Raw genomic sequence first — 14166 nt, 5'->3', positions numbered from 1 at the left:
TGGTTTTTTGGCTGGGATGCTCCCCCCACTCCATACTGCCTACTATGAGTGCAGAGAGGAGAATGGAGGAGCACCCGGGCACAGGCCTTTCAGAGGCTCAGTGCCCATGGAGGGCAGGGGTCTCTGAGTAGGTGAGCTGGGGCTGCTTTAGAAACTTCTGTTGCTGGGCTTGGGTCCTCGTAGGAAGCCAGGTCTGCCCTCCCTGGTAAATGAACAGATCCATAGAGATCAAAGCTGGCAGATCAAAGTCACAGCAGGTCGGTCAGTGGTTGTCTTAAGTCTGAGAACTTGGGTCTCTTACTTCCTCAGCGGCATGGTGTAGCTATGAATGCTTTGTAAGAACCAGAAGAGGTTTTAGACATCAGAAACTCCAACCTATTTGTATTACAGATGAAGAAACTGAGGCCCGTGGGGGGAGATTGTCCTGGTGACCAAGAGCCAACTTTAGAATTTTCAGTGTGAGCATTTATGCCTCAGAAATCAGCCAAGGACAGATCTTGGCTTGTTGATTGTTTAGACTTAAGGAGTGGAGAAAGTGATGATGATGGAGATAAACTGGAAATTTTTCTGAAGCCTCTATAGTCAAGCATTTACCAGCACACCTTGTCTATGGGGGTTAAGTGACTGCCCAAGGTCTCACCAGGAGTAAGTAGGAGCGGCAGCTGGAACTTCATGTCAACAAACAATTATTAAGCTCTTACTGTGTGCCAGGCACTATTCTAAGGCCTGGGGAGAAAGGCAAAAACAGTCCTTGCTTGCAAGGCGGGGGAGGGGAGGCAACATGCTAACAACTTTATTGTTCAGCTGTTTCAGTCATGTCTGACTCTTCGTGACCCCAAAGATAATGGAATGGTTTGCCATTTCCTTCTCCAGCTCATTTTACAGATGGGGAAACTGAGGCAAACATGGTGAAGTGACTTGTCCAGGGTCACACAGCTAGCTGGATTTGAGCTCAGGTCTTCCTGACTCTGGACCTGGTGCTCTATCCACTTCACCATCAAATTGCCCCAACAACTGTACAAATGTGATATATACAGGATAAATTGGAGCTAATTCACAAAAGGAGGGTGCTGGCGTTAAGGAGGGTCAGGAAAGGTTTCTCATAGAAGGCTGGATTTTGTCTGATACTTGAACAAAGCCAGGGCAGCCAGGACATGGGGATCAGGAAGTGTGTGTGTGGGGATTCCAGGCACAGGAAGACACCTGGTGAAAATGCCCATAGTTGGGAGATGGATTGTTACATCTGAGAAACAGCAAGGCAGCCAGTGTCACTGGATTACAGAGTACATGGAGGGGAAAAGGGTATAAAGATACAGGAAAGGTTAGAAGGGAAGACCTGTAGCTATATGGCCTCTTGTGTGCAAACTCCCAGACAGCTGGATATTTGCGCTGTGGGCACTGAAGAGGGGACTATATGCCTACCTCTATGTAAAATAGATTCCCTACTCTCTGAAGCTGCAAAGCCATGACCCCCTCCCCTCCTCCCCACACACTGCGAGAGAAAGGTCCCCAAGGGGTGCCACCAGTGAGCTCTGATGATCCTTACTCTCCACATCCACCATTGCTGTGTGCCTTTGGACGTGTGCTTGCCCTCTCTGGACCTCAGTTCCCCACCTTGGGAAGTGAAAGGTAGATTTGCAGAACTCATTTGTCTCACACCCTTCCCCCTGACCCAGTCTGAGGGACTCGTCTTCAACATCTCTCTTCTCCTTTTAGATATCACAGCAGCAGCCTTGGCCACTGGAGCCTGCATTGTGGGCATCCTCTGTCTGCCCCTGATCCTCCTCTTGGTCTACAAACAGCAGCAGGCAGCCTCCAACAGGCGTAAGTATCTCTGGCACCATCTCTCCCAGGGAGCCGTGAGGAATCACAGCAGGATGGCTTTGGGACCCACAGCCCACCTCCCCTGGAAATGGGAAAAAGAGCAGGCAGGAGTCATCCTCCTCCTTTTTTGTAGAAGGAAAGCAAGACTGATCACTCCACTAAACTGAACAAGAGGTTTGGGGGCCAGGAGCTTGGCCAGGAAATGGACCTTGGGGTTATCTGTCTCTCCTCCCTGGGTGTCAGCCACCTCTGCACCAATGTAGTCACATTGTCCGAATAAAGAGAGCATTGCTTTGGTGGCTCTTGTAGAGAAGAGAGCTCGGAGCTCCTGGCTGTGCGGTCTTGGGAAAGTCCTTTCTCCCTTCTGGAAGGTAATTCCCAAGTTTTAACACAAAGGGGTGGGACTAGGTGACCTCTCAGGTCCTTTCCAGCTTTAATATTCTGAGACAATCTACTATATTAATTAATTAGTGTCAGTCCGCAAAATATGCCCAGATCCTACCCTGTTGTTGACGAATACTGTCCCTTCTCCCCACATCCCTAGTTTTACAACAAACTGGCCATAGTCACACCAGCTCCTCAAAATCCCCCTAAGTTAAGAAACCACAAGCATTTAGCTGCTGCAAATCAGTCGGTCACAAAGTGAGATCTGAATGAGCTCTGCCCTTGCAATGAGTTGTTAGGGATACAGATATCTAAAACTGTCCCTCCCCTCATGGAGTTTACAGTCTAACTGAAGGAAACACTCCAAAACTGCCTAGACAATAGAAGCCAGTGTTTTTCAGCTCTGATGCCTTTCATCTCCTCTGTTCCTTACATGACAACTCGAGGGTCTCCCAACCTGACCCACGGGCACTGGGTTAGACAGCTCCTCTCTCTGCCATTTACAAAGTCAGAACCCTACAATGTGATGAGCGGGATTTATCTTCAGTGACAGAGACCACAGAGCGGACAGCTGTAGCCCTTGCGGTTTTATTTTTCAAGGCCTCCACGTTCCCTTCTCCAAACCAAAGCAGCCACAGTGATGGTTCCTGCTGTTGACAGGAAAGCGATTGCTTCACATTAGGGTGTTTAGAATAGGAGGAGGAGAGGGAGGGGCCCATTTAAGGGCGTTCCCTTCCCCTCCCCTCAATTCCACAAGGGGTAAAACTTCCGAGCAATTAGCCAGTGTCTGCTCTTGGGTCACACTCATCCATAAAACATTTTCATGAAGGCAAAAAATGAGAAAGGGTAAGAGGGAAGACAGTTCCTGGCCAACTTAATTGCATAATCTGAGGCTTATTTTCCAGATGAATAGATGGTTTCCGTTCCTTCTACTCCAAACCGCAACACTGCCCCCTTTATAGGACCAGAATAGGGAACTAGAACTCAGGGAAATCAAACTCGTCAACATAGAAGGGGGTGGGAATGGCCTAATCCCTCAGTATCCTACCTCTCCGTGCTCTTACAAAGGTCACAGAGTGCTCCGTAAACTTCTTGTGTCAACCCCGGTCCTAGCTGGGAACATGGTGGGGCTTCCCCTTGAAAGAGAGTGGAGCCCTTCAGAGCTGACACAGATGTAGTATGGTTTGGTGAAGAGACTTAAAATCTGGAGAGCCCCAGCTTTGAAATGTATCAGTTGCATGGTTCCTGGCATGCGCCCGAGCCTCAGTCTCCCCCTTTGAAAAATCAGGGTGATAACACTACTTTGGTACTACATACCTCACAAGACTGTACAAAAAGTGCTTTGAAAACCTTACAGAACTAATAGAAATGCCAGTGAGTGAATGAGTGAGTGAACAAGCATTTATTAAATGCCTACTATGTGCCTACATAGTGCCAGGCATTATGCTAAGCACCAGGGTAAGAAGAAAGGCAAAAAAATAGTTTGCACCCTAAAGGATTTCACATTTGAGGTCTGCTCTCCCATAGGGGTCCTCCCAAAGTGTGAATATTCATAACTGCCTGCCCTTTGAACACTACCATCTTTTGAGATCTGACTGTTATGCCAAGGAATGGGAAAAGTCTCTGTCAGTAATTTTCCAGCTATAGCCATGATGAGTAAGTTAAAGCAAAAAACCAGAAAGTGGTCAATGTCTAGAGAGAGGAAAAACAGTTAGCAGATCTATGGTTTGAGCTGCAGTTCCAAAGGACTGTGGTCTGTCATGATTTAGGTCTTTATTTAGGCCAGTTTCCATATCAAAATGTTGGCTGATTTGGTTTCCACTGGGAAATGTGACATTTCAAACATATTTGTGAAATGCAGACAGCAATTAATGGACACTAGCGAGCTGCAATCAGGACCTGCTAGGTCAACAAATAAATCATTGATTTATATTTCCTGCTTCCTAAAATGAGGAAGACTGAAGAATATGCTCACAGTAGGAGCTGTCTTTAATCTTTGTTCCCTGGCATATGTTTACAAACACACCAAGCTCTCCACACATTTCCTCTTCCTCCAAGGATTCCTTTCTCTGACCTAGACCCTTTTTGTCTTCTTCCAGGTGCCCACGAGCTGGTGAGGATGGAGAGGTAAGGCCCTTTGGTGGTCCTGCTCAGCTTTCCTTTTGGCTCTCCCTAGAATCTCCCTGCTGAAGAGCTTGGCACACTCCCATTCTTCCTTCCTTTCCCAGACCCACACCCAGAAGCCCAGGCTGGAGTTTATGAGGAAGGGGGAGGGTCTTCTTGGTCACTCAGGGCTGACCATCTAGAATAATCCTTTTCTTATTTCTCACTGGGAGATCACTGCTCATTCTTCCTTCTTCCCTCCCTCCCCCCTTTCTCCTCTTCTTCCCCTCCCTCCATCCCTGCCTTCCGTACTTTCTAATCATGCTCTCATGAACTGAGTACTTGATTTGGAATCAAACGACCTGGGTTCAGATCCCACTTCTGTCACCTTGGGCAAACTAATCAAACTGTCTGGATGGATTCTAAGATCTCTTTCAACTGAATCTGTGAACCAAAGATCCCCTGAGTCCTTTCAGAGCTCCCCCACTCCACATACTCAGGGACCCATCTACACCCTGCGTCCTTGCCTAACCTCCCCAATCTTCTCTTGCACACTAGCCATGTACTCTACTTTTCCCTAGAGCCCCACTCTCAGCTAGGTGTCAATGAACAGTAATCCCTGTTAAGTTGTTAACTAGATAATGTGTTCCATTTCTCAGGTTATACAATGTCTTAACTGGGTCAAAATGTACATGTCTCCAGAGAATCCCAAGGAGTTACTTAATGGGTGAGGAAGGTATTTTGCAGCATAAGGGCCTCCTAGGGACTCTTAATTTGTGCCATAAAGATAGCCATCTACTTCATGAGAGTAGTGGCTCATCAATATGACCTCTATCATTGAATTGTCATGATAGTCTGGGTCAGAGCTATACCCCAGGCCTTGGGACACATATCCTAAGCTGATTGTTTCCATGGGCCCTCCTCCTCTCTGCACAGATTAGCTCCCACATCTGGAAGCCTGTGGGTCTGAATGTTCATTAGAAGGGCCCTTGCCAGCACTGGATCTTAGGAATGTCCTGTGAAGCGAGGGAGGAAACAGTTAAGATCTCAAAGACACTGAAACCAAGAATGCAAATTAGGTCTAGGCCTAGGCCAGGGTCCTGGCCTCAGACACCTGGGGCCTTTTGGCCTAGCACTGTCGAAGAATTCAAAATGTTAGAATACTTCAGTCTAGAGAAATGGAGGCTGGAGGGGGAAGGCACCAAGTCCATAGTTTCATGAGTGGGAAGGAAAGGGGGATGAATGCCTTCAAGCAAATGAACTTGGGATGGTGATCCTCCATGAAGCCTGAGAAAGTTTTCAAGACAAATAAAAGGAAGTCATTTTACTTAGAATAATATTATCTCAGAGTTGGAAAGGACCTAAAAGGAATGCTCTTCCTCCCTCTCATCCACCTCCTTAGACCCCTTGTTCCTGTTGAGGTTCAGTTCAAACGCTTCATCTCACACACACTGGCCTTTCCTTCTGTGCTCAGTGGTTAATGCTCTCCCATGCTTCAAATGACTATGTATTTTCTTTTTATATGTATTTTGTACCCAAGTATCTGTGTACATGTAGTCCCATCCAGCCTTCCCCTCCCCCAGTAGGATAGGTAAAAGCTACATTAGGTTATTTTCATTTTCTCTCTATTCTCAGTGACCAGCATGGTACCAGGTGCATACGCAGGCATTTAACAAACACTTGTTGGTTTAAACTCTGTATAAATATTACAAGAAGCTTCAGATAGAGTCGGGTTGGATAATCTCTAACATCCCTTCCAACTTGGAAATTCTATGATGTGAACATTTGTTTCTGTGATTACAAGAGCAGCCATCTTCCATAATGTGCTTAAAGGAAAGAGAGAATATTCTCAGCTGGGGGAGTGGGAAAGATTTCATAGAATGGAGGCATGTAGGATTTCAGCAGGCAGAGATAGGAGGAGGGGAGAGGATATTCTAGGTGAAGGAAAGATGGAGAAAAGTGTAAGATTGTTGACCATTCAGGGTAAATGGTGAGTAATGAGTTTGCCTGGAGTATTCTCCTCCATTGAGGAGAACAATTTGAGATAAAGCTGGAAAGCTCTGTTGGAGGCAGGCTTTGAATGCCAGGTTGAGTTTTAACTTTATTTAGTAGGCAATGGGGAGCCATTGATGGGGTCAGAGCAATGATCGGATCTGGGCATTAAGAAGATGTAGAGACCCCCGCTGAGGGGATTCTGGCTTAGGTATGGGCCGGACTCCCTTCCAACTCTGGAATCTAATGTTCTAAGATTGATTTCCCACCCAATGCACCCTTGACCCAGCTCAAGCTAGACTTATAGAATTAATTATCCCAGGCTGAATATTATCAGTAGAATAATGTGCATAATAGAATAGACTCATGAGAATTTAATAAGGGAAATGAAGAATTTTTTAAAGCTGGTCTTTTTCTCTGGAGATTGATGCAAAGGACAGAAAGCCTGATGTCCTTGGATGCTCTGGTCACCCTACCTTGGTTTCTCCCATAGAATGGGGGAAGGGACTGAACCCTTGCTCTGGGGCCACGAGTTCAGTATGGGTGAGAATCCTGAGTCCAAAGCCAGGGGAGAGAGTCAGGGAAGGAAGGAGTCAGGAATGAGGTGCTGGACCAGCTGGGTTCATGTGGAGGGCCTCCTCACTGTTTGCTTCTCTTACAGCAATGCGCAGGGCATTGAGAACCCCGTTTTTGAAGCCGTGCCTCCTGGGAACCCCGAATCAAAGCCCAAGCCTCCTCTATCCTACATGGCTCAGAGACAGCCTTCTGAGTCAGGACGGCACCTTCTCTCAGAACCCAATACCCCATTATCTCCTCCTGGCCTTGGAGATGTCTTCTTCCCATCGCTAGGTAAATGCTCTCTCTTAGACCCCTAACCTGTGGGAGCTTGTTACAGCTGCTTCCCATTCCAACACCCAAGATTCTTTGGGTGTGACAGCAGGCCATGAGAATGAAAGGAGAGAATGCATGTGTAGCGTCATTCTCATTCTCCTTGACCTGTTGGGTCAGAGTGGTTTTGCATGGGGAGAGGAAGAGGGGACAGCCCTGGTCTTACTCTGATTTTTTGTTCTCTTGCAGATCCAGTCCCTGACTCTCCTGATGCAGAAGCAGTCTAGAACTGCTTAGCATTGAGGGGGATGATAATAGCATTGCTGAGGGACAGGGGCTAGGCCTGGGCAGTCCACAGGCTGGCCCTGTGGACAAATTCCCCCTTGGACTCATTGTCTATAGTTCTTTGGTGCTCTCTTGGCCTTCTCCCACCCATGCAGGACCTAAGAGTCCTGATGATCCCTCAGGATCCAACACAGGGGAAAGAAAAATACTTCATCAATCAACTCCCCTTGGCTCCTGGTCGCCAGAGATACTGTGGGACCCCACTACTCAGAGAGACGAATGACTCATCAGCCTCACTCAATATCCTGGGACAAAAGGCTTGGATCTGAGAATCTTCCCCCTAATTCTGAGCTCTTCCTGTCACTATGCCTTAGGACCAAGATATAGTGAACTCTCCCCCTCCCCCTCCCCCCTTCCTCATACCCACTCCGGGCTCCTGGACAGGGGGAAGCAAACCAGAATTCCCCTATAGGCTACCATGGCAATGTTAAACCTGGTCTGTAGGGAAAGATCCCACCAGCTGATTCTCACTATGCAATCAAGAACTCATTAACCCATTCTGAGGTGTGTGTATTTGTGGGAGTGCCTTCCTTAACAAAGACTGAGACCTTGGGAGGGGAGAGAGAGGTGGGCAATGAGCCCATCCAGCCAGTGAGGAAGACTTTCCTGACCTTATTCTAAGGTTGCCCACATCCCAGCTGTGTGTGTAAGTTAAGCCACAGGTCACAGAAGACCACAGGGAAACAAGGCTTTGGGCTTAGGGGTTCGCCTTCCCTTGGCTCTGGCCTCTCCAGGTTAAGCTGCCCAGATTCCCCCTCGCCCCAGACAAGAAGTGCTGTTTGGAGGTACCATGTCACTGTGAGCAATGGGGCATCTTGGGCAATCAGGGGTGGAACTTGGGCTGAAATATCCTTTCCTGGCAGTTGGCAGGGAGTGATGGGGTAAGTGGTGGACATTGTCACAGGGGTGAATGAAGAGAAGGAACTCCTCAGCATCTATCTGCTGGCCAGAGGGGGATCCAGGAGAGCTAAGGGGATCTAGAGAGCCTGGGCTTGGTGGTGGACTCGGCTGGCGAGCCATGGTGGCTTTGAGGAATCTACCTGCCTCCTCTGAGCCTTCATTTTCTGACCTATAGAGTCTGGAGAACAATCCCTGCTTTGTCCTCAGTCGATGGAGAGGAGGAGGGGGAGGAGGAGGAGGAAGATGAAGAGGCACTCTGTAAATACAAGGCATTGTTAGCACTCTGCTATCTGTTCACCTTTGCTGCTTTGTATGCATGGATTTGTACCTGGATTTGTTTATAAAAATGTGTGTGTATGTTTACATAGATATAGAAGCAAAAAGGGGACACTTTTTTCAAGTTGCAATTAAAGGATTTTTAAAGAACTCTGAGAATAATTCCCTTTTTTGGAATGCTTGCTCTATGGCATGGAAGATGCGGAGAAGATGCTTCTGGCTTGAGCCGGGGGTGGGGGGTGGGGGAGGGGCAGTTTCCAGTATCACCTTCTCCAGAGGTGCTGAGTAGAGCTCCGATGGGAGCCTGTAGGTGGGAAGTTCTAGGTTCTGAGGTGGGGGGAGGAGATTTTCCCCCAGGGGTCCATTTCTCCCTGCGTTGTATTGATTCAACCCTCCCTAGTCTACAATTGGGACCAGGTTTCCAAGGCTGATGTGCTCTGGGAGGGATTCAGCTCCGTCTAGAATCTCTAGGTGTCCCCCTAGAAGTGAGGACAACAAAGGGGAGGGAAGAGAGATGGAAAGTGTCCCCCTCTATGCCCACTTGCTCTTCTGGACCTAGAGCTGAGAGGAGCTCACACTGGGAGCTTGGACTGGTGTAAACAAGCCTATTTCCAAAGGTCAGCTTTTCCTCTCTGTCCTTCCCATCTCCCTATTAGAAAAAACAAAGCTTCATAGCATTGAGGGGGAGGGGGGTGAATCCTTTTCCTCCCTGCTGAAGCAGACGCCAACCTCAGAGACTCTCACTTCTGCCCCAGCTTGCTCTGCCAGCCCTGCCGAGGCACTATCAACCCAGGTGCCAGGAGGAGGTGGGGGGGGGGAGTCTGATTAAATGATCCAAATGTAGGAGAAGAGTTGGTAGAAATGAAATTTTATTCCAGTTACGTAGAAGAGAAGTGTCTACTGTTTGCAAGGGGCTCAGGAAGACCCTTCATGGGGGCAGAGGACTCATCCCGTGAACCCAAGGAAGTGGGTGGGGGACTTAGAAAAACTGGATGGGAGGGGCAAAGGGGGGAAGGGTGCCTGCTTTGAAGTGGGAGAACAGGGCTTGGTGCTTCTGGGTGAGTCCTAACAGGGAGACTTTGCTTTCCGAGCAAAGCATCACAAACTGTCCTGCCAGGTGATGGGGAGAGATTGGGTCATCATCCTGCAGTGGGGAGAAAGAGAGCTCAGGAGGCTGACTCGGGGCCACCTCTGGGGAGGCCACTGCATCCAGAGGGGGGCCGGGGGAAGGCGCTCACTCCTTTGAGCTGTCCAGTGGTATCTTCTTTAGGGTTATACCTATACGCTAAATTCTGGAAGGACCATGGCTGCCGTCAGCACCCCAGCCACTCTGCCCCCGTTTCCCCACGCCGGTGATGACTCTGGCTTTCAAACTCAGTCTCACCCCGGGGATTCCTCCCAAGGGCGCCTGGTGGCTGGCTTGGGGGGCAGGGCGGGGCATGGCCAGACTAGAGGCTCATTGGCTGTGTTCAGCCAAGCAGTGAGGCGATTGAAGGCAGAGAGAGCTGGATTCTAATTCTGCCTTGGATGCTTATTCAGCAGTATGACTCAGGACCCTTAACCTCAAGCCTAGGGTTCCTCATTTTTAAAACGAAGGTAATAAGAGCCCCTAGTTCTCAGGGCTGTTGTGAGGATTAAATTAGACAACCTATGTAAAGTGCCACATGAATACTAGTTATTATCGCGGCAGCCCCCGTGGTCTAATTACAGACATGATGATCATAATAACCACAACTCACATTTACATGGTGCTTTACAATCTACAAAGGGCTGTCCTCAGTCCAGTCCTTCTCAGATGCCTCATTCTGGCATGAGGAGGCTCCTGTGTTTTACACACACAAACACACAGCAACTGTAGGATGGGGAAGACCTCGAGGCCAGGCCTGCAGAAGACCCATCTGACATTTAATGATCACCCCAGGTAAGACGAGAGAGATTTCACACCAGGCTGGCTGCAGATTGTTAACATTTTTCAGTCACAACAACTCATGGAGAGTCTAATGAGGAGAGGGGGAACAGCATATCCGTAGCCAGCTGATGAATCACTGATTTCTGAATTATGAAAATATTTTTTGCAATTACCTTGTTCAGTAGCATATTATTATCCTCATTCTACAGATCAAGAAACTGAGGCTTAGATGAGTGAACAGGCTTGTCTGAGTCACACAGCCATTCAGTGACAGAGCTGGGCTTTAATGAACCTGTATCTCCAGATTCTAAGGCCGTTTCCTTTCCCCTAGACCATGAGATCTTAGAATAATATCTTAGGCTTTGTACCTTTCAGTTCTGTTCTCAGTAAGTTTCTTTCTTTCTTTTTTCTTTCTTTCTTTCTTTCTTTCTTTCTTTCTTTCTTTCTTTCTTTCTTTCTTTCTTTCTTTCTTTCTTTCTTTCTTTTTTCCTTCCTTCCTTCCTTCCTTCTTCCCTTCCTTCCTCCCTTCTTTCTCCCTCCCTTCCTCCCTCCTTTCCTTCCTTTCTTCCTCCTTTCCTTCTTCTCCTTCCTTCCTTCCTTCCTTCCTTCCTTCCTTCCTTCCTTCCTTTCTTTCTTTCTTTCTTTCTTTCTTTCTTTCTTTCTTTCTTTCTTTCTTTCTTTCTTTCTTTCTCCTTCATTCTTCCTTCTTGACTACTTTCTTCCTTTGTTTCTTTCTCTTAGGTGAGGTACGGTGGTGGTGGTGATAAGGTAGTTTGCCCATGCTTATACTGGCAGTGTGTGTGTGTGTGTGTGTGTGTGTGTGTGTGTGTGTAGGTAGGTGTGTGCATTTGTGTGCACGCATGTGAATGGAAGGACCCCAGAGGCCAGGCCTGGGCTGGGAGTAATAGCAGAGAGCTGAAGCGGCCATCTCAACACTAGAACACAAGAGAGCTCCCGAGGAGAGCTGGGTCTGGGTTCTGCTTTGAGCTCTGGCCCTCTTCTCGTCTGGGCTCATTTCCGTACAAGGGAGGAAGAGGGCTGGGGCAGAGATGCCCCACTTCCTTCACCGGCCTTCCTCCTGCACAGGCCTTTTTGTTTCTCTCTTATTTTTGCCCCTGAAAATGAGTCTTGGTGGTTTCCTGTTTTCAGTGAACTGAACTCTGAGTTTCAGGACTTTGACATCTCCATTCATCACCACCCACCTCTACCCATCCCTACCTCCCTCCACCCTCCTGCTGTTCTCCTAGGTGTGGGGTATCTCTGTGGGTTTGGTGCTTGTCACTGTTTTTGTTGTTCAGAGAAGGGGAGGAGGTCCTGGTCTCCCTTCTCGTCACCTAGATTCAGTCTATGTTCAGCCTAAAGGCTCCAGGACAACAGAAGTCTGAGCATCTTAGGATCACAGATCTGGAGCTGGCAGGGACCCCAGAGGGCATCTAGTCCAGGTGAGGAAACTGAGGCCCAAGTAGGTTTGGTGATTTGCCTTAGATAATAATTGCTAATTATAGCCATCATTATCTGGGGCCAATAATAATAATTACTAACTACTAACTAATAATAATAATAACTAACATTTATACGGTGCTCACTATATGCCAGGCACTGTGCTAAGTGCTTCATGATTATTTTCTCATTTGCTCCCCACAACAACCCTGGGAGGTAGGTGCTATTATTATCCCCATTTTACAGATCAGGAAACTGAGACAAAGGTTAAGTCATACAGCTAGTAAGTTTGGATTTGAACTCAGGTCTTCCTAACTCCAGTCCCGGTGCTCTACCTACCCAAGGACTAAGTGTTAGAAGTGGGATTTGAACCCAAGGACTCTGATTCCAGAGCCAGGGATTTTGATCCTATACTTCTCTTCCTCCCAGATCCTCCTGTAAAAAGCCATGGAGAAATGTCATAGTAAGAAGATAAGCATTTATTAAGCACCTACTGTGTTCCAGGCACTGTGCTAAGAGTTTTACAAATATTATTTCATCTATTCAAATGACAGAATACTAATAGAAAGAATGCTGGAAGCATTCCAGCATAATGGTGCCCATTAGTGGAATGGGGGATAGATGAACAAATAAATGTGAAGGAATACCACTGTGCCATAAGAAATGATGAAAGGGATGGTTTCAGAGAAACCTGGGAAGATTTGTATAGACTGACGAAGAGTGAAGTGAGAAAAACTGGGAGAATGATTTATACAATGATGACTCCACTGTAAAAAATAAACCATGTTTGAAAGACTCAAGAGCTCTGATAAATGCAGTTGCTTAACTATTCCAGAGGACAGATGATCAACCATATCACCCATCTCCTAACAGAGGTGGATGACTTGCAGGATGCAGATGGGAAACTCAGGATGACAACCGAGAGGTGAATTTTTGGATACAGCCAAGGCAAAATGTGTTTTGTTTGACTATGCATATCCATTCCAAAGGTTTTGTTTTTCTTTTCTTTTACCAACAAGGGGGAAAATGGATTTGTTAATTGAAAATAAATTAGATTTTAAAAAAGGAAGAACATTGGACTAAAGGATCAGACCATATCATTCCATGACTGAAAATCTTTAGGATAAGCTTCTAGGATAAAACACAAAATCCTTGGCCTGGCATGTAAAGCCCTCCATAATCTGGAGCCCCCCCATTTTTCTAGGCTAATTTCATATCATTGCTTTTTGCACAGTCTCCATTCCAGCCATACTGGCTTACTAGTTGTTTAGATATATTCAACCTTCTAGCTCCTGCCTATGCACGTCCATAGAGGTGGTCCCCCATTCCTGGATTCACTCTGCCCTGGCCTTCACCTCTTGGACTCAGAAAACCTTCAAGGTTCAGCTCATTGGCTATCCTCACACTCAGGACCTCCAGTTATTACTTCTCCCTCCCTCTCTCCTGAAATTACTTTCTATTTGCATCGGCTCTGTATTTGCTTAGTTGTGTATGTATCTACCTCTATGGAAAAATGTCAGCTCCTCAAATTTAATTATTTTTTCTCTTTGTATCCCAGCACAGTGCCTTACATAGCTAAAAGTTTATTGATTTTGATTAGCCTTGCCTTCTACTAGCTACATCATTTAGAGAAGTCATTTAAATGAGTTGCGGTTAGTGGTGGAGCTAAGCTAAATGATCTCTAAGACCCCTTCTAACACTTTATGGTTCCATGAAAGGGAGGCCAAGGTTTATCATGCAGATGGCAGAGGGAAAGTGGGAATACAAGGAAATGAGGACTGGCAGTTGAGAGTGCCATCTGCCCGGGTATTACAGCCTCTGAAGAGGAGTCGCTCAAGGGATATGAGCTTCTCTTTTAAGGCCTACCTCAAAGTCCATGTCCCCCTTGAAGCCTTTGCTGACCACCCTAGCCCACAGTTATGTCCTCTTAAAGAGTAGAACATTTTCTGCAACACGGATTTGGCACTTACTGTATTCTGTTTTGTATTAGTGATTTTTTTTTCATGTGTATATGCCTGGTTCCCCCCAATTGTAGGCTGTTGAAAGGCAGGGACCATAGGTCTATGCTTTCTTATTTTTTGTATTCCTTAGTGAAATTTCTTGCATTTAGTAAATGTTCAGTGTCAAGGGCAGGAAAGACTCAGAGGGGACGTGATAGTAATCTT

The 14166-nt window shown here is 46.9% G+C and overlaps 2 protein-coding genes across 3 annotated transcripts in view; one reads left to right on the top strand and one right to left on the bottom strand.

The window, feature by feature from the left end:
* Positions 1-8802, top strand: part of VSIR (V-set immunoregulatory receptor) — a 39670-nt gene extending 30868 nt beyond the window's left edge. The window contains exons 4-7 of the mRNA XM_036735222.1: positions 1717-1824; positions 4308-4335; positions 6965-7152; positions 7381-8802. Coding sequence (XP_036591117.1) covers positions 1717-1824; positions 4308-4335; positions 6965-7152; positions 7381-7418 — 362 coding nt within the window. The 3' untranslated portion in view covers positions 7419-8802. The remainder of the gene's footprint in view (positions 1-1716; positions 1825-4307; positions 4336-6964; positions 7153-7380) is intronic.
* CDH23 (cadherin related 23) overlaps positions 1-14166 on the bottom strand; it is a 552108-nt gene that overhangs the window by 86178 nt on the left and 451764 nt on the right. The window lies entirely within an intron of this gene.

This window comes from Trichosurus vulpecula, chromosome 8 (genome assembly GCF_011100635.1).
Source record: "Trichosurus vulpecula isolate mTriVul1 chromosome 8, mTriVul1.pri, whole genome shotgun sequence".
Classification (NCBI taxonomy): domain Eukaryota; kingdom Metazoa; phylum Chordata; class Mammalia; order Diprotodontia; family Phalangeridae; genus Trichosurus; species Trichosurus vulpecula.
The sequence above is the reverse complement of the archived record's forward strand: the minus strand, read 5'-3'. Positions and strand labels throughout refer to the sequence as shown.